At 43.0% G+C, this 20,889-nt stretch overlaps 1 protein-coding gene and 1 long non-coding RNA gene across 2 annotated transcripts; one reads left to right on the top strand and one right to left on the bottom strand.

Annotated features, from left to right (window-relative positions):
• Nucleotides 1-2,335: 2,335 nt before the first annotated feature.
• On the top strand, nucleotides 2,336-14,473 carry klf11a (Kruppel-like factor 11a). The gene is made up of 4 exons (XM_035774409.2): nucleotides 2,336-2,512; nucleotides 4,540-4,791; nucleotides 12,641-13,604; nucleotides 13,746-14,473. The coding sequence occupies exons 2-4, from the start codon at nucleotides 4,549-4,551 to the stop codon at nucleotides 14,030-14,032; spliced, it is 1,494 nt and encodes a 497-aa protein (XP_035630302.1). The 5' UTR covers nucleotides 2,336-2,512; nucleotides 4,540-4,548; the 3' UTR covers nucleotides 14,033-14,473.
• Nucleotides 6,473-19,401, bottom strand: LOC127931320 (uncharacterized). The gene is made up of 2 exons (XR_008140663.1): nucleotides 19,315-19,401; nucleotides 6,473-7,044 (listed from the first exon to the last, which is right to left on the bottom strand). It is a non-coding gene; the product is annotated as an uncharacterized LOC127931320 (long non-coding RNA).
• Between the last annotated feature and the right edge of the window lie 1,488 nt (nucleotides 19,402-20,889).

The raw sequence follows: 20,889 nt of genomic DNA on the forward strand, positions 1-20,889 counted from the left end.
ACAACATGGAAGACTTCTCCTGCATTTCTTATTTACACAAGTGGTGCTCATTTTCTGTGGTTCAGTTCACTGTCAAATGGAGCAAAGTCCATTGGACCTGGATGTGCTCAAGCCTGGGCAGCACCAAGTGAAATAAAAAGGTCCTTTTAAGGGTTAATGTAATGTACAACCACAACAAAAGGGGTGAAGCGAGCTCCCTTCCAGGCCCCACCCTGAAATTATTTATAGGAAGCCTGTTACCAACCTCAATGCATAGGAGTCCATGGGTTCACCAGCTGGAGGGGAGAAAGGAGGGAAAAGGGGGCGGGAGGGAGGGAAAGGGGGCAGGAGAGTGGGGTGCAGATTCGAGATTCAGTCATAAGAGACTGGAGAGGAGGAATACGGCACAGCGCACAGGCAGACAATAAGAAACATAGAAACAGTGTAGGCTGCTGAGGGGAGGACGGCTCATAATAATGGCTGGAATGGAGTCTATGGAATGGTATGAAAAACATCAAATAAGTGTTTTCCATTCGGTTGATACCATTCCATTGACTCCATTCGAGCCATTATTATGAGCCGTTCTCCCATCAGCAGCCTCAACTGCATAGAATGTATATACCGAAACTGAAATATACACTCACCCCGTTTTACGAAAATGGTTCGCTCCTACAGACAGTGAGTCATGTGCCCGTGGCTTGCTATATAAAGCAGGCAGACAGGCATTGAGGCACTCAGTTACTGTTCGATTGAACATTAGAATGGGCAAAGCGAGTGATCTAAGTGACTTTGAACATGGTATGATTGTCGGTGCATGGCACGCCTGTTGTAGTATCTCATAACCAGCCTCCTGGGCTTTTCACGCACGACAGTGTTTAGGGTTTACTGAGAATAGTGAGAAAAACATAAAACATCCAGTCAGTGGCAGTCCTGTGGGTGAAAACAGCTTGTTGATGAGATATCGAAAGAGAATGGCAAGAATCGTGCAAGCTAACAGCGGCCCACAAACCAGTAAATAACGCCCAGTACAACAGTGGTGTGCAGAATGGCATCTCGGAACACACAACTCGTTGGTCCTTGTTACGGATGGGCTATTACAGCAGACGACCATACCGGGTTCCCCTCCTATTTGCTAAAAACAAAAAGAAGCGCAATCACCAACACTGGGCAATTGATGAGTGGAAAAACAACGCCTGGTTTGACGAATCCCGGTTCCTGTTGTGTCATGCTGATGGTAGAATCAAGATTTGGCATAAGCAGCATGGCCCTTTCCTGTCTGGTGTCAACAATACAGGCTGGCGGTGGGTGGTGTAATTGTGTGGGGAATGTTTTCCTGGCACACGTTAGGTCCCTTGATACCAATTGAGCAACGTTTCCATGCCCCAAAGAATTCAGGCTGTTCTGGAGGCAAAGGGGTCCGACACGGTACTATATGGGTTTACCTTATAAACTGGCCACTGAGTGTACACTTAACATTTAAATATACATTGAAATAAATTTTAATTATATTTCAGTATATTATACGTTCTGTAATTTGTGCATTTTAGAAGTGTTTCAGTGGGCCATTTGTTGATATTTTCTATTCTTCCACACACTACTCTGTGATCCTATTTGATCATGTTGCATAATTTAATTATTTACTTAAAGAATTGTGGGATTGTTTTTGTTTACTATGGGTATAGTTCAGAATGTCATAACGATGAAGCTCCATTTATATTTCAACATATATTCCCATAGATCAGAAAATGAAAACTATGATAATAACCTAATTGTATAATCTTATTACTATATATATATAAAATAAATGTCAAATCTGTAATATGAATTTTATGACCCGATTGATTCACAACATTTGTTTACACTTAGAGTAACATCCATTTAATACACCAGATTTGTACAATGCAATTACACTAATCGATAATAAAACAATTTAGACGCTATAAGATATTATCGGATTTATCAAATAAAAAACACAGCTAATTCTTTATTTCGAAGCCAACGTATTGCATTCTGCAGTTTCTCTATTAATTTCTTTGTGCCCATTTTGCGCATGCCCGCTTAGCGCGCGCTCTCGTTCCAAAGCAAGCCAGACGCGTGCAAGTATCTCACGATTCGCCGTTTCAACCTTTCCCCTAGTTCTCGAGCATTGAGTTCACTGGGTTTACTCTGACACCACTGACTCCTTCGTCACGCCTTCCAACAGCCACGCACCCTCTTTACTCCAATCGCGACGCAGACACGTCCTGATCACGCGCTGCTTGCTATCTGATTGGACGACGCCCGCTACACCTTTGTTTTTGATTGGTAACATGTTACCACCCGCCAGTCTGCTCTGAATTTTGTTTCTGTTTTTTTCGTCTCCCCTTTTGATTCACTCAGCTAAGGCCAGTCTCAACAACTGGCAGCGGGAATACTTGTGTGCTCAGGGCTCGTTGAGTGGTTAAATTGCTACTGTCTCTACTATTATTGTTTTACTCATACTTTCCATATGGTGACTTTCACATCACCCCCGAATTCATAGCAATCTTTTCGGGTAAGTTGATTGATTTTTACTTTAAATGTTAAATCTTCAGGTATTTCAAGACCATCGATAAGTTACACACACACACACACACACACACACACACACACACACACACACACACACACACACACACACACACACACACACACACACATTACAGCATTATATAACTTGAATTGAATGCATTGAAGCAAGCCGCCCAAGTTGAACGTGATGTTCTTTTAACCCAGGCAGTCTGGTCAGAATGAAACTAGTGTATCCCCGCGCAACGGGCAGTGTATCAACTGTGTGATCACACATTGCTACATTATATCCGCCTTATATCACTGCATTGTTACATTGTAATAATACTTTTTTCAATATGATTATACGTTGTTATTTTAAATTGTTATACACACACATTGTTACACAAACACACACATGCGCTCAGAACTCTCTCTCACACACACACACACACGACGCTGCTGTTCTATTATATACTATTTATTCTACTGCGTGACCAAGTCACTGCCCATTTTATATTTGTAAATACAGTCCATTATTAATATGCATACTACCTACTCCATTACTTTTTATTTTTATTTTTACTTATTGTTATTATTGATTAATGTACTGCATTGTTGCGGGAGCTAGCGCATAAGCATTTCTTTGCACATGATATTATACCTGCTGTAAACTGTGTATGTGACGAATAAAATTGTATTTGATATCGTGTTACATTTTAATTGTGGCCCCTAAAAGCCAAATGGAACTGTACATCTCATTTAGCATTTTAGCGGGGCTCAACTAGACTACTGTGCTTGCTGTATTACTATGTGCCATTTCTCAGTCTGCTTGGTTGAACATTTTGGACATAAATTGACGATTGATTCATAGATTAGCTAATTGATAAAAGCATGCAGATTGGAATTGAATTGGATTATGAGCTGCTTCCATGTGTGTCAATACAACAAGTGGCTGGTTGTTATTGCTGGAGAGTGTCCTCAAGCAGTTCAATAATAAGAGGCGGGGGTTCTCAGTTCAACCCAATACTTCCTGATGCGGCCCACACCCCCTCCACAGTTCTTGCATGTTAATCAAATCGACTATTCTGGGTTTTTGTTGTTGATGTAGCACATTACTCACATGTCTATTTTTGGTGATTCCAATGTTATGTGAGCTACTGGGAACTGGGAGGATTGGATGCACCCACCTGCCAGCCACCCGCTCAAATGGCTGCTGTTAGTTTAGTGTTGCAGTGGGGCCCCTCTCTCTCTCTCTCGCCATTCCTCTAAAGCAGCTAGGAGCCTCACTACGTGCAGCTGAGCATTCAGCGGATGACAACAAACTGCACTACATAGCTACATGCACATCTAGAAGAATACCCAACCCTTGTTCATTGACTATTGTCTATGTGTTTTCCACCATTTTGAGGCTTATATGGTTCATAACTTGAGCTAAAACCATCAGAGGGAATCATTGCAGTAGTAGGACTCTAGATATATTTAGTGAGATAGATGTCAGTGTTGAGAAGAGTCTGCAGCCATCAGAAGCTATTGAGCTGTAATTGTGATCAAATCAAATTGTATTTCTCACATGCACCGAATACAACAGTGAAATGCGTACTTACAAGCCCTTAACCAACAATGCCGTTTAGAAAAATAAGAGTTAAGTAAAAAATAGATAGGCAATTTGTATTTTATTTTTAAGAGCAGCAGTAATATATATATATATATATATAGAAGTGGACTGGCTAATGGGCAAATACCAGATGGGCTGGTCCATCTTCAGCCCACTGGGCCAGTCTCAATTAAATTTTTTGCACAGAATTTTCTTTATTTGGGGGGTGGGGTAATAAATACACTAGAGTGCATGTTGGTATTGCCTAAACTGATTTCTGGTGCATCCTCGTTATGGACTCATTCTCTCCCACACTCCATCTGATCTAATGGCCCATAGGGCTCTGGTCAAAGATAGTGCACTATATAGGGAAAAGGGTTCCATTTTGGGACACAGATGGTGATTGGCGGTGCATTTTCCCTGTGGCCTCCCATCAGGCTGATCTAATGGACATCAGGGTGATGATGATGGAGAGGAACAGGTACGACAGTGAGCAGTCCTGCTGCAGCACCTTTGAGTACCCCGACCTGGAGGCCGCTGAGGCGCTTGTCAGCATGAGCTCCTGGGGTCAAAGGTCACCAAACCACAAGCCACGCCCCCTGACACCTACCTCTGACTCCTGCGACTCTCTCCTCCTGCACCCTGAGAGCATGGAGTCCCCCAAGGATCTGATCGCACTCTCATCACTGGTGAGTTGAATCCCATTATGTAGGCCTCAGTGGTTTTGAATTTCTACTGTAAAAGATCACTTTTCTATGCTAACGTAGTTAGTCTAGTAGCCTGAGTATAGAAAAATGATTGGTTGGGACTAACCAGAGGCTGCCATTTTATTCAAAACTACAATCAGCTTTTTTGCAATAGAGAATTGAATGGGTTTGTGTCACATTGGAGAGTTAAAATATTTAAAGCAGGGATCCGCAGGTGGTGGGCAACCTTATGCCGCCCCACTTCTTGTGTAGTGGGTTCAAATGGAACGAAAACAAGGGGATTGAGCCCTGAGCCGTTTTGGGCTGGCCTTCTGGGCTAGGTGTGTCTGGCTAATCCCGCTGCCCAGGAGCTGGAGAGGATGTGAGATTCACTTGCAATCTAACATTACAGCTGCCAGACACAAACAGAGCAGACGTAGTCAACAGGTATCATTCTCTGTTCTTGGATCTGAATCAACGACCCCAATAGAGAAAAAGAAGCGAGAAAACGACTGTTCATGACCAACCCAGAAACCGGATTAACATTGGAGTTCATTTTGAAAGGTGAAAGAGTGACGCCAACATGGCCACCGCTCTCATGGACTGGTAACGTTAGCTACAGTGCATTCGGAAGGTATTCAGACCCCTTGACTTTTTACATTTACATTTTACATTTAAGTCATTTAGCAGACGCTCTTATCCAGAGCGACTTACACATTTGTTACATTACAGCCTTATTCTAAAAATGTATTAAATTGTTTTCTTCCTCATTAATCTACACATAATACCACATAAAGATAAAAACAAAAAATAAATAAATGAAATATCACATTTACATAAGTATTCAGACCTTTCACACTTTGGCAGCGATGACAGCCTCAGGAGTCTTCTTGGGTACGACACTATAAGCTTGGCACACCTTTATTTGGGCAGTTTCTCCCATTCTTCCATGCGCTATTTTCAGGTCTCCAGGTGTTCGATTGGGTCCAAGTCCGGGCTCTGGCTGGGCCACTCAAGAACATTCAGAGACTTGTCCCGAAGCCACTCCTGCGTTGTCTTGGCTGTGTGCTTAGGGTCGTTGTCCTGTCTGAAGGTGAACCTTCGCCCCAGTCTGAGGTCCTGAGTGCTCTGGAGCAGGTTTTCATCAAGGATCTCTCTCAACTTTGCTCCGTTCATCCCTCGATCCTGACTAGTCTCCCAGTCCTTGCCGCTGAAAAACACAGTATGACGCTGCCACCACCATGCTTCACCGTAGGGATGGTGCCAGGTTTCCTCCAGACGTGACACTTGGCATGCAGGCCAGAGTTCAATCTTGGTTTCATCAGACCAGAGAATCTTGTTTGTAACAAATGCTTTAACAAAATGTGGAAAAAGTCAAGGGGTCTGAATACTTTCCGAATGCACTGTAAGTGTTAGTTGCATTTTTAGCCTGCTAGCTACATTAGCTGCTAAACGTAGTGTGTTCAGTGTTCAAGCTAGCTAACACATACCTAGCTAGCGAGATAACATTTTCTGTATTCTGACATTTTGGGTTTGGAAAGGCCATTGACACTTGCGCAAATAAGGATTTCAATTTATTTGAGTGATATTACTTTTTCTTTCCAATCACCATCAACACTGTCAGTGTAACAGAACCATGGATAACTTGGACTACTTACTGCATGATAAAATGACCACAAATCTGTTATGTAAAAATCCACATTTACATTTGAATTCACAATTAAAAACAAAAATGTGACTGATTTCTAAAAAGAAATGGGACAATTACAATGACAACTGAACACTTGTAGAACTTAAATTAAACACACACACACACAAGGCAGGACATGTACAGCTAGCTACCAGCTCCCAGGAATAAAGCCTCAAATTTGCTGAAGTGGATCACGGGAGGCCAGTACTTTCCACACACAGCAGCTTGGAATAACAACTCTGTTGCCAGGTCCCTCACCTCCAGGCCACAAACTGTTATGTGCTGTTCCTGGTTCCCACCTTTCATCTCCTACTAGAAGGTCATCAGAGCCGGTATAACCACAATGCATCCTTACTGCGCTGCTACAGAGGGTCAATTCTCAATGGCTGACACAAAACCTTATTTCTATCTTGAATTGAAATGTTTATTTGTGGTTGGGTTCTGGTGTACCAGGTAGAACGTCACATGGACACTGCTGATGGCGACGCATGTAGTGTAGCTGAAGGGTTAGGATATTCACATCTATGGCTGACTATGTTTCCTCCATCCAACAAGTCCAAGATATCCTGTGCATAGGTTGACATTGTGGGAAAACATGAAACAAATTGTTATTTCATAGTACATGGTACAATACGTCATATGCTGAACATCCTGCATATGCCAAAATAAAAAGGGATTTTCATTTGATAACTATACTGGACTCGCTAAATACCCCTTACACAGCTATCCAGTTAGCTAAACACTCATTTAAATAACTTAGTGAGAAACAGGGTGCCGTTTTGGAAGTTTACTTGAATCACAGTGTGAAACTGCAACAAACAGTAAAGTATGTTTTCAGTTACAGTATTATAGAGCACATAATGTATTCCACAATTACTGCACTAAATATAAGGAATAAGAGTACTCAATCTAGAGTCAAATATAAAATAAACTTACTAGAATGCAACTGTATGCTTGATATTACTCAGCTAGATGTCCCTGGGGAGAAATAGCACTGAAGCTAATGCAAAGTAGCTAACCGTTAACTTAATTTTCAATCTATTACAGAAGCATGAAAATGATATGTGATAAACATTTATCTTGTGTTAATAAACAAATGTACTTACAGACATGGTGTATTACAAAGCTTATATAGAAGGATGTTGAAGGATTATAACTACTCTGTCAAACATTGCTTCACTTCAGAAACTGCTTCCTGTCACATGACACAAACAGTTCAATTCCACCCTGCTGCACATAAATTGCCACTAGGGGGTGCTAAACAACTAACAGGTCCAGAACAATAACATAATATTGATCAAATATGAGTACATTAGTGAGAACATACTAGAGGTTGACTGATTAATCGGAATGGCTGATTAATTAGGGCCGATTTCAAGTTTTCATAACAATCGGAAATCTGTATTTTTGGATGCCGATTTTTGTTTAGATTTGTTGAAATTTTTAACAAATAAAAATTTTACAACTTTATTTAACGAGGCAAGTTAGTTAAGAACACATTCTTATTTTCAATGACGGCCTAGGAACGATGGGTTAAAACTGCCTTGTTCAGGGACAGAACGACAGATTTGTACCTTGTCAGCTCAGGGATTCAATCTTGCAAATTTACGGTTAACTAGTCCAACGCTCTAACCACCTGCCTCACGAGGAGCCTGCCTGTTACGCGAATGCAGTAAGAAGCCAAGGTAAGTTGCTAGCTAGCATTAAACTTATCTTATAAAAACCATCAATCAATTAATCATAATCACTAGTTAACTACACATCTTTGATGATATTACTAGATTATCTAGCGTGTCCTGCGTTGCATATACTCAATACGGTGCGCATTCGCGAAAAAGGACTGTCGTTGCTCCAACGTGTACCTAACCATAAACATCAATGCCTTTCTTAAAATCAAAACACAGAAGTATACATTTTTTAAACCTGCATATTTAGCTAAAATAAAGGTTAGCAGGCAATATTAACCAGGTGAAATTGTGTCACTTCTCTTGCGTTCATTGCACGCAGAGTCAGGGTATATGCAACAGTTTGGGCCGCCTGGCTCATTGCGAACTAATTTGCCAGCATTTTACGTAATTATGACATAACATTGAAGGTTGTACAATGTAAAAGCAATATTTAGACTTAGGGATGCCACCCGTTAGATAAAATACGGAACGGTTCCTGATTTCACTGAAAGAATAAACGTTTTGTTTTCAAAGCTGGTGGTTCCTTTTAACATGAGTCTTCAATATTCCCAGGTAAGAAGTTTTAGGTTGTAGTTATTATAGGAATTATAGGACTATTTCCCTCTATACCATTTGTATTTAATTAACCTTTGACTGTTGGATGTTCTTACAGGCACTTTAGTATTGCCAGTGTAACAGTATAGCTTCCGTCCCTCTCCTCGCTCCTACCTGGGCTCGAACCAGGAACACAACGACAACAGCCACCCTCGAAGCATCGTTACCCATCGCTCCAAAAAAGCCGCAGCCCTTGCAGAGCAAGTGGAACAACTACTCCAAGTCTCAGAGCGAGTGGCGTTTGAAACGCTATTAGCACGCATCCCCGCTAACTAGCTAGCCATTTCACATCGGTTACAACAGCCTAATCTCGGGAGTTGATAGACATGAAGTCATAAACAGATCCATGCTTGAAGCACAGCGAAGAGCTAGCAAACCCACGAAAGTGCTGTTTGAATGAACGCCTACGAGCCTGCTGCTGCTGCCTACCATCCCTCAGTCAGACAGCTCTATCAAATATCAAATCATAGACTTAATTATAACATAATAACACACAGAAATACGAGCCTTTGGTCATTAATATGGTCGAATCCGGAAACTATCATTTAGAAAACAGAACGTTTATTCTTTCAGTGAAGTAGGGAACCGTTCTAATGGATGGCATGTACAATTCTGGCAAATTAATTACGGTCTTTGTTAGGAATAAATGGACTTCACACAGTTCGCAATGAGCCAGGCGGCCCAAACTGCTGCATATACCCTGACTGCTCGCACGGAACGCAAGAGAAGTGACACAATTTCCCCAGTTATAAGAAATTCCTATTAGCGGGCAATATTAACTAAATATGCAGGTTTAAAAATATATACTTGTATATTGATTTTAAAGAATGGCATTGATGTTTATGGTTAGGTACACATTGGTGCAACGACAGTGCTTTTTTCGCGAATACGCTTGTTAAAATCATCACCTGTTTGGCGAAGTAGACTGAGATTCGATGAGAAATTAACAGGCACCGCATCGATTATATGCAACGCAGACACGCTAGATAAACTAGTAATATCATCAACCATGTGTAGTTAGTTAACTAGTGATTGTGTTAAGATTGATTGTTTTTTATAAGATAAGTTTAATGCTAGCTAGCAACTTACCTTGGCTTCTTGCTGCCCTCGCGTAACAGGTAGTCAGCCTGCCACACAGGCTCCTCGTGGAGTGCAATGTAAGGCAGGTGGTTAGAGCGTTGGACTACTAACCAGAAGGTTGTAAAAACGAATTCCCGAGCTGACAAGGTAAAAATCAGTCGTTCTGCCCCTGAACAAGGCAGTTAACCCACTGTTCCTCGGCCGTCATTGAAAATAAGAATGTGTTCTTAACTGACTTGCCTAGTTAAATAAAGGTGTAAAAAAAAAAATCGGCCACGATCGGTGTCCAAAAATACAGATTACCGATTGTTATGAAAACTTAAAATCGGCCCTAATTAATCGGCAATTGACATCTACTTTGTTTACTACAGCTAAATGGGGAGGGGAGGGGAGGGTATTACCACCAAATAAGCCAGTCACAACAGTATATTTTACATGCAGTGCATTCAGGAAGTATTCAGACCCTTTTGACTTTTTCCACATTTTGTTACATTACAGACTTATTCTAAAATTAAATAAAAACAATTCTATACACAATATCCCATAATGACAAATCAAAAACAGTTGATTTATTTTAGCAAAAAAACAGAAATACCTTAACATCAGTATTCAGACCCTTTGATCTGAGACTCGAAATTGAGCTCAGTTGCATCCTGTTGTTTCCATTGATCATCCTTGAGATGTTTCTACAACTTCATTAGAGTCCACCTGTGGTAAATTCAATTGATTGGACATAATTTGGAAAGGCACACACCTGTCTTTAAGGTTTCACAGTTGACAGTGCATGTCAGAGCAAACACCAAGCCATGAGGTCGAAGGAATTGTCCGTAGAGCTCCGAGACACAATTGTGTCGAGGCACAGATCTGGGAAAGAGTACCAAAACATGTCTGCAGCCTTGAAGGAACCCAAGAACACATTCTTAAATGGAAGAAGTTTGGAACCACCAAGACTCTTCCTAGAGCTGAACGCCTGGCCAAACTGAGCAATCAGGGGAGAAGGGCCTTGCTTGGTCAGGGAGGTGACCCAAGAACCCGATAGTCACTCTGATAGAGCTCCTCTGTGGGGATGGGAGAACCTTCCAGAAGGACAGCCATCTCTGCAGCACTCCACCAATCAGGCCTTTATGGTAGAGTGTCCAGATGGAAGCCACTCCTCAATAAAAGGCACATGACAACCCACTTGGAGTTTGCCAAAAGGCACCTAAAGGACTCAGACCATGATTATCTGGTCTGATGAAACCAAGATGGAACTTTTTGGCCTAAATGCAAAGTGTCACTTCTGGAGGAAACCTGGCACCACCATCCCTACGGTTAAGCATGGTGGTGTCAGCATCATGCTGTGGGGATGTTTTTCAGCGGCAGGGACTGTGAAACTAGTCACGATCGAGGGAAAGATGAACGGAACAAAGTACAGAGAGATCCTTGATGAAAACCTGCTCCAGAGCGCTCAGGACCTCAGACTGGGGCAAAGGTTCATTTTCCAACAGGACAACAACCCTAAGCACACAGCCAAGACAATGCAGGAGTGGCTTCGGGACAAGTCTCTGAATGTCCTTGAGTGGCCCAGCCAGAGCCTGGACTTGAACCCGATCGAACATCCCTGGAGAGACCTGAAAATAGCTGTGCAGCAACCTGACAGAGCTTGAGAGGATCTGCAGAGAAGAATGGGAGAAACTCTCCAATACAAGTGTGCAAAGCTTGTAGCAGCATATCCAAGAATACGAGAGGCTGTAATCGCTGACAAAGTACTGAGTAAAGAGTCTGAATACTTATATAAATGTAATATTTATTTTTTTATTTTTAATAAATTAGCAAAACGTTCTAAACCTGTTTTTGCTTTGTCATTATGGGGTATTGTGTGTAGATTAATGAGGAGGAAAAAATATTTAGGCTGTAACCTAACAAAATGTCAAGGGATCTTTCCGAAGGATGTGATGTTGCGCTGTAACCAGTTTAACATGTGTAATGCTAATGTGACCATCCTATGACTTTATGGCCCATAGTCTACCAATGTGTCATGCAGATGAGCCATTGTTAACTTGTCTGACCACGCTGGGTATTCAGTCTTTCTGGTGGGTAGTTCACACTAGGTAGGAATCAATGCTGTATATAGGCAGGCAGTGTGCTCAATAGGCAAACATAGCTAACTATTTTGGTCGATTACCAACAAAATAACTATTGAATCACAAAGCATAACAAAAAATACCAACTATTTTTCAGTGAGATCCACTATTGGCTCCTTGATTAAGCTAGAAGTCGCTAGATCACGTTGCTGCGATGACATCCCAGCACCAATTTGCCTTGATGCGGCACAGCTGCAGTCCCTGACGTAGCGTTTCACCCCCTCTCCAGCCGCACACCCCCTCCCCTTGTGCTTCTCTGTCTGTGTATTCACCATTGATGTGACTTCTGTTGCACAGAGTTTCTCCCACTCACGTTTTCAGCAGAATTGAGTGGGGAAAGTCGCTAAATGCTATCAAAACCATAGAAACCCTCTGTGTCAAAACACTCCAAAGGCAGCCTGAAAAGTAGCTGAAATTTTTGCGAGAAACATTTCCAAGTAAAAGTTGCGAAATGTAACGACAAAGTCACTAAGTTGGCAACACTGGCTCCGGGGCAGCAGGGTCATTCGAGTAGGCGGTATTAGCGCAAAGACACACCTAGCCTAGAAGGCCAGCCCAGGGCTCAACCCCCTTGTTTTCATTCAAAGTGAAAACACTACACCAGAAGTGGGGCAGCATAGGGTCACGGACGACCTGCGATACCTGCTTTAATTCATCTTTCTCTTTCTTTTTTCCAGTGCATGACCCCCCCTCAGAGCCCCATCTTTGCCGAGACCTCCACCTCCACAGCTGTCCTCACCACCACCACCTCATTGGCCAGCTCCAGCTCAGGCCCCAGACCAGTCTTAACCCGGCCAAGAATCTGTGCAGGTCTGCCCCACAGGAATGCCCCTCTCCTGGGCCAACAACTTGGCACGGCCCCCCTCTTAGAGAGCTCTGGCGCTCAAGAGCTAGCCAGCAGAGCCATGGTGACCAGCGTTATCCGTCACACTGCTGACAGGGCCCTCTCACAGCACAGTATCAACATTCCACCTCAGTCCCTCATAGGGATACAACACACCTCCTCCAACAGAAACCCTACAGCAGCCTCTATGGCCGAGACCATTCCCATGCAGACTGAACCACAAAGCTGCAGCACTGGTCCGTGTGTTAAGGTAGAGAAGGACGTTAGTCCATCCTCACCTGACAGCAGCACAGTCCCCTCCACTCCTCCCACTGAAAGTTCCCCATCCCAAGCCACAGCCACCTCCCGGTCCTCACTCCCCATCCAAAGCTCCCAGGTCCTCTGCCAGGTGTTTCCAATCAATGGGCGGACAGGGATGATCTCTGCGTTTGTCCATCGGGGTCCGGTGCAGATGCAGACACAGGGGGGGCCCAAGCCAATACTAGCCCAGTCACCATCCTCCTTCCCCCAGCCGCTGCAGCTGGTGGGCTCCTCAGTGACTCGCGGGACAGTGATGTTTGTGGTTCCCCAGTCCCCTGTTTCCCAGGCCTCGTCATGCCAACAGACTGTCATGACCCTCGGGAACACCAAGCTCCTGCCCCTGGCCCCAGCTCCAGTTTACATGCCCTCAGGGCAGAGTAGTAATGCCACACAAGCTGACTTCTCCCGCAGACGGAACTACGTCTGTAACTTCCTGGGCTGTAAGAAGACCTACTTCAAAAGTTCCCACCTCAAGGCCCATCTCAGAACTCACACTGGTAGGTACTACCACCCCACCACACTTGTTAGACAATGTACTGGATATTCTAACCAATGGCAATTTGATTGATGGTCATGTTGAATAGGTAGTGGGGGTTATCTTCTATTTATATAGTTTCCATTTGTCCCATGCCGTCCAGGTGAGAAACCATTCAGCTGCCACTGGGAGGGCTGCGACAAGAAGTTTGCCCGCTCCGACGAGCTCTCCCGCCACCGGCGAACACACACCGGCGAGAAGAAGTTTGTGTGTAACATGTGCGATCGGCGCTTCATGCGCAGCGACCACTTGACCAAGCATGCTCGCCGACACATGACCACAAAGAGGACCGCCACGTGGCCGACTGAAGTCAACAAGATGGCGGCATCTAAGGGTCCGTCGAGTAACTCCAGCCTTTCTCTCAGTGTGCTGGTCCCTTCCTCTAATTAGCTGGGTCTCAGGCCGTACGGTCATCTCAGGACAATATACCACCACAAACCACACAAGACCAGGGGTTTAAATTAAACAAAAACTATAGGCTGCTACTCATTCATGGACGGAGACAAACTGACCTTGCACTGGATTTTTTTATTATGCTTGTTTTGTACTTTCTATCTGTAATATGTATACAGTATGTAATGTTTAGCAAAATGTATGCACTCTTTTTGCCAAAGCCTTTGCATTGTGCTTTTCTGTTACTATTTGTCTCTGTGATTATAAATATGTATATATTAATATCTGTATATGAATGTTTACGTGTATTCCAATCTGCATTTATTGAATATATGTTATTGATATATTAAAATGTGTCAGTGGATATTATACCTCACTGTGATACTACCTACTTTCTTGCTTTGCATATTATTTAATAAACATTTGTCTTAAAATGTGCTGTTTTTGATAGCTTGATTGTTTTTTTGAATTACAGATACAGTATATTATTACTTAATAAATACTTTATAAAGCCTCACCATACTAATAATATGAGTAATCCATTTATGAATGAATTCTATAGATATGCCATGTCCCAATGTGTAGTTTTACTAGCTTTCAATGTAGCCAATTGTAATTATTATGAGTCCCATTGTTTTTCCCCATAATAAAATACAAAATAAAATACACTAGTAAACTTGGTCTCTATATTTTCTCAATAACATGATGATGAAACACCCAACCTTGCTATTTCTCATTCTCAGCAGTGATGGCGACAATATTACGTATCCTGTTACACAATTGCACTCGATCCCCTTTGATTTCGAATACCAGTCTCATCCCACCACCCAGTAACAACATTCCTCAAATCACATTGCAGTATTTTAGAGTACTAAGGGGGCGTGACCAATTGGAAAATGTCCATTCAGCTGGAATATGATCAGAGGATTTTAACTGGCTAACACAGTACCCGCCCATTTGCCTTACTGACCGACATTCACATAAGCAAAATATTGAAAGGTCCCTGTAAGCGCTCCCACTAAAATATAGGCCAACAGCACCACTCAGTGGAAATAAATACTTCACAACGTGTGTGAATAAAGTAAAGCCTTGTCAGGTTTCCAGTTCTTAACTTTATGGACACACGACACACCAGGTTGGGCATCCTCATCAACCGGGCCACGGTGGAGACGCTCAAAAACGTCAAGTTCCCTTGGCGTACACATCTCCGAGGAGTTGTAATGTTCAAACCACACGGACACCATGGTGAAAAAGGCACCACAGCAACTCTTCAAACTCATGAGGGTGAAGAAATTTGGCTTGTCCCGGAGGACCCTCAGTGTTCTACAGGAGCACCATCTAGAGCATACTGTCGGTCAGCATCACAGCCTGATACGGCAACTCCTCCGCCACTGACTGCAAGGCGCTACAGAGAGTGGTACGCTCAGCCAAACACACAATTGGGTGCGCACTGCCTGCCCTCCAGGACACCTACAACATCAGGTGTCGCAGGAAGGCAGCCTCCCCGCTTCCATCACTCAGACACGGGCAGTCATGGCCTCATGGCAAAAACTAACAGACTGGCCAATATCTTCTACTCCCAGACCATCAGGCTGCTGAAAAGCCACCACTAGTCAGCTATCTTGCGACACCTGGTGTCCTGTACTCCCTGTTCACCCATAACGGCGGGGCCAAGCATGTCTCCAACTCAATCATCAAGTTTGCAGACGACAACAGTAGTAGGCTTGATTACCAATGATGACGAGACAGCCTACAGGGAGGAGGTGAGGGCTCTTGGAGTGTGGTGCCTGGAAAATAACCTCTCACTCAACGTCAACAAAACAATGGAGATGATCGTCAACTTCAAGAAACAGCAGAGGGTGCACCCCCTTATCTACACTGACGGGACCACAGGGGAGAAGGTGGAAAGCTTCAAGGTCCTTGGTGTACACATCACTGACAATCTGAAATGGACCACCCATACACAGTATGGTGAAGAAGGCGCAACAGAGTCTCTTCAACCTCAGGAGGGTAAAGAAGTTTAACTTGTCACCTAAAACCCTCACAATTTTTTTACAGATGCACAATTGAAAGCATCCTGTCAGGCTGTCTAACCGCCTGGTACGGCAACTGCAACCTTCCGCAACCGCAAGGCTCTCCAGAGGGTGGTGCGGTCTGCCCAACGTATTACTGGGGGCAAACTATTCACCATCCAGGCACCCGATGTCACAGTAAGGACCAAAAAATCATCAAGGACAACCACCCTAGCCACTGCCTGTTCACCCGGCTATCATCCAGAAGGCGAGGGTCAGTAACAGGTGCATCAAAGCTGGGACCGAGAGAATGAAAAACAGCTTCTATCTCAAGGCCATCAAGAGTGTTAAACAGCCATCACCAGCACATTAGAGGCTGCTGCCTATAGACATAGACTAGGAATCACTGGCCACTTTAAGGAATGGAACACTAGTTACTTTAATAATGTTTACATATCTGGCATTACTCATCTCATACGTATATACTGTATTCTATACTATTCTACAGTCTCTTAGTCACTTAATGTTGACATATCTAGCATTACTCATCTCATGTGTATATACTGTTTTTCTATACTATTCTACTCTATCTTAGTCCGTTCCCCTCTGACATCGCTCCTCCATATGTAAACTCAGCAAAAAACGAAACGTCCTCTCACTGTCAACTGCGTTTATTTTTAGCAAATTTAACATGTGTAAATATTTGTATGATCATAACAAGATTCATCAACTGAGACATAAACTGAACAAGTTCCACAGACATGTGACCAACAGAAATGGAATAATGTGTCCCTGAACAAAGGGGTGTTAAAAATCAAAAGTAACAGTCAGTATCTGGTGTGGCCACCAGCTGCATTAAGTACTGCAATGCATCTCCTCATGGACTGAACCAGATTTGCCAGTTCTTGCTGTGAGAGGTTACCCACTCTTCCACCAAGGCACCTGCAACTTCCCGGACATTTCTGGGGGGAATGGCCCTAGCCCTCACCCTACGATCAAACAGGTCCCAGGCGTGCTTGAGATTCGGGCTCTTCGCTGGCCATGGCAGAACACTGACATTCCTGTCTTGCAGGAAATCACGCACAGAACGGGCAGTATAGCAGGTGGCATTGTCATGCTGGAGGGTCATGTCAGGATGAGCCTGCAGGAAGGGTACCACATGAGGGAGGATATCTTCCCTGTGATGCACTGCATTGAGATTGCCTGCAATGACAACAATCTCAGTCCGATGAAACTGTGACACACCGCCCCAGACCATGACGGACCCTCCACCTCCAAATCGATCCCGCTCCAGAGTACAGGCCTCAGAGTAACGCTCATTCCTTCAAAGATAAACGCGAATCCGACCACCACCCCTGGTGAGACAAAACCACGACTCGTCGGTGAAGAGCACTTTTTGCCAGTCCTGTCTGGTCCAGAGATGGTGGGTTTGTGCCCATAGGCGACGTTGTTGTCGGCTATGTCTGGTGAGGACCTGCCTTACAACAGGCCTACAAGCCCTCAGTCCAGCCTCTCTCAGCCTATTGCGGACAGACTGAGCACTGATAGAGGGATTGTGTGATCCTGGTGTAACTCGGGCAGTTGTTGCCATCCTGTACCTGTCTTGCAGGTGTGATGTTTGGATATACCGATCCTGTGCAGGTGTTGTTACACGTGGTCTGCCACTGTGTCCTGTCTCCCTGTAGCGCTGTCTTAGGCGTCTCACAGTACGGACATTGCAATTTATTGCCCTGGCCACATCTGCAGTCCTCATGCCTAAGGCATGTTCACACAGATGAGCACGGACCCTGGGCATCTCTCTTTTGGTGTTTTTCAGAGTCAGTAGAAAGGCCTCTTTAGTGTCCTGAGTTTTCACAACTGTGACCTTAATTGCCTACCCCCTGGAAGCTGTTAGTGTCTTAACAGTTCCACAGGTGCATGTTCATTAATGGTTTGTTAAAGGTCCATTGAACAAGCATGGGAAACCGTGTTTAAAGCCTTTACAATGAAGATCTGTGAAATTATCTGGTTTTTAGGAATGATCTTTGAAAGACAGGGTCCTGAAAAGGGGACGTTTCTTTTTTTGCTGTGTTTATATAGTCGTAATTCTTTCCTACTTAGATTTGCGTGTATTGGGTATATGTTGTGTAATTTGTTAGATATTACTTGTTAAATATTAATGCACTGTCAGAGCTAGAAGTACAAGAATGTTGCTACACCCGCAATAACATCTCATCTGCTATTCACATGTATGTGACCAATACAATTTGATTAGATCTTGTCCCCCCAACAGACATTTACCCCCCCCCGTAAATAAGAATAAAATGTTTCTAAATTCTTCTACTCAACTTGTTCTACATTAATGTGAACGCCACAATCATTACAGATAGTCCTGAACGAATCGTGAATAATGATCAGTGAAAAAGTTATAGATAAATATCGTATCAAAACCCGCTAACCTCCCCTGTTAATCACTGTAACGCTCCGGGTGTCGTGGGTGTGGAGTCAGACGCAGGAAACAGAGAGTGCAATACTGTGCTCTTTGAAGCACTAACGCAACACTGGGTGCTCAAAACCAAATGCCCCAAACACGGGGGACGAAAATAGTACAGCAGAATACACGACCAGGAACAAACACGTTCCTCTACTACATAAAAGAAGGTCACAATAATTAATCCCGCACAAAGAAACAGGCGGGCCTGTCTAATAAAACCCAACTAATGACTCACTAACAGGTGCATACAATAAACATACAAGGAGGGGGAGGAAAGACACTCAGTGGCAGCTAATAGGCCAGCGACGATTCATTCAGCACTATCCGTAATCATGGTAGCATCCTCATTAATGTAATACTGCTTAGAAATATTATATTCTTATTTACAATAAACCTGACTCCAAAATGGCACAATACATTATTTACCATTCATTTCCATTGTGCACAAAATCATCTGAAACACAAAACAAACAGCAAATGCATCCAGTTTGTAGAGTCTGCTAGGAATTTGTGACAAAATACTGTACAATAGTGAATTTGTCCCAACACTTTTGGTCCCCTAAAACAGGGTTTCCCAAACTCGGTCCTGTACAAAATGGGCTATAATTTCTAAACGGTTCACCCGATATTGATGTGGATTGAAATACCCTCAAATGAACGTTTATAGTCTCCACTTTAACCTCATAGTCATTGTATCCTTTCAAATCCAAAGGCCTTGAGTACAGAGCCAAAACAACAAAACATTTCACTATCCCTATACTTCTGGAACTCACTGTATGTCTCGGAATACGTACCTCAATCCAGGGATGACAAATGCGTTGTACTCTGAACTGTCCCATTATCCTATCTGTTACACAGAGAAGATTGAAGTTAGTTTGTCCTTTCATTCACAAAGGGAGATAACCGAGGTTATATAGCGGTTGAGAATGCGTTTGCATAATCATTTCAGTCTTTGTTTTTTCTATGAGGTAAACACATACACACACACCCGGGGAAAAAAAAACTCTGTTCAACAGCATCATTTTGTTAGAAATAAATGTTATCACGATCAAAGTCGAACTGCTTATATGTATTTCAATAAAGTAAACAGTGGTAAGACAAATAATACGTCTTTATCTTAGTTTTCAGAGCAACTTTACCTCCCAATCAATAGATGGAGATTAGTTTAATTCCAACAGGACTTTGGCCAACTTCACTATCTTGACAATATTTTGTCTACTTTTTACTCAGCAGCTGACAAAACAAACGAGCAGTGTCAAAATAGGTACATGAATATGACTTCAATGAAACCAAAATAAATAAAACTGTTTCAATGGAACGTTTTCATATTTATTTGGTTTCATCCAGGTCTAATTATTTATTTCCAACTGTCATTGTGTTTGAGGACTACGGAAAAGACTGGTAAAGGCACGATTGGTAAAGGCATGCCAATCGTGCATTTTGATTTTCTTTTTTTTTGTTCTTTGTGCTTAAAATATCAGCAAATTTGTTTCAAAGTATCAGCAACTTGGGAACGTTGTCTTTTGTCTGCCATGTACTGTAAACAAACATCTCCCTGTTAAAAGCTCCCAATTTTCATAGATAACAAAACTAGCTAACTACAGCCATTTGTCGACTAATTCAAATGTAGGTTTGCTAAACACGCCAGCTGGCTACGTCAACAGAATTGATTACATCAGTAGGCAGGAAGATAAACACAACTTGTGTGCAGGTTTAGCCTATTTTATAATGACCACTTAATCAAAGTTGCTAGCAAGTAAGATAACTAGTGTTACGAAATAGCTATAACATGAACTCAGCAAAAAAAATCAATGTCCCTTTTTCAGGACCCTGTCTTTCAAAGATCATTTGTAAAAATCAAAATATCTTCACAGATCTTCTTTGTAAAGGGTTTAAACACTGTTTCCCATGCTTGTTCAATGAACTGTAAACAATTAATGAACATGCACCTGTGGAATGGTAGTTAAGACACTAACAGCTTCCAGGGGGTAGGCAATTAAGGTCACAGTTATGAAAACTTAGAACACTAAAGAGGCCTTTCTACTGACTCTGAAAAACACAAAAAGAAAGATACCCAGGGTCCCTGCTGTTCTGCGTGAACGTACCTTAGGCATGCTGCAAGGAGGCATGAGGACTGCAGATGTGGCCAGGGCAATAAATTGCAATGTCCGTACTGTGAGACACCTAAGACAGCGCTATAGGGAGACAGGATGGACAGCTGATCATCCTCACAGTGGCAGACCACGTGTAACAACTACCTGCACAGGATCGGTACATCCGAACATCACACCCGCGGGACAGGTACAGGACGGCAATAACAACTGCCCGAGTTACAACAGGAACGCACAATCCCTCTATCAGTGCTCAGA

This window comes from Oncorhynchus keta, chromosome 8 (assembly GCF_023373465.1).
Source record: "Oncorhynchus keta strain PuntledgeMale-10-30-2019 chromosome 8, Oket_V2, whole genome shotgun sequence".
NCBI classification, from domain to species: Eukaryota; Metazoa; Chordata; class Actinopteri; order Salmoniformes; family Salmonidae; genus Oncorhynchus; species Oncorhynchus keta.

Bases quoted from the DNA above. Each gene is read 5' to 3' on its own strand.
- klf11a (XM_035774409.2), top strand. From the start codon at position 4,549: ATGGACATCAGGGTGATGATGATGGAGAGGAACAGGTACGACAGTGAG. The intron at 4,792-12,640 runs GTGAGTTGAATC...TCTTTTTTCCAG, and splicing joins TGATCGCACTCTCATCACTG to TGCATGACCCCCCCTCAGAG. The intron at 13,605-13,745 runs GTAGGTACTACC...CATGCCGTCCAG, and splicing joins CCATCTCAGAACTCACACTG to GTGAGAAACCATTCAGCTGC.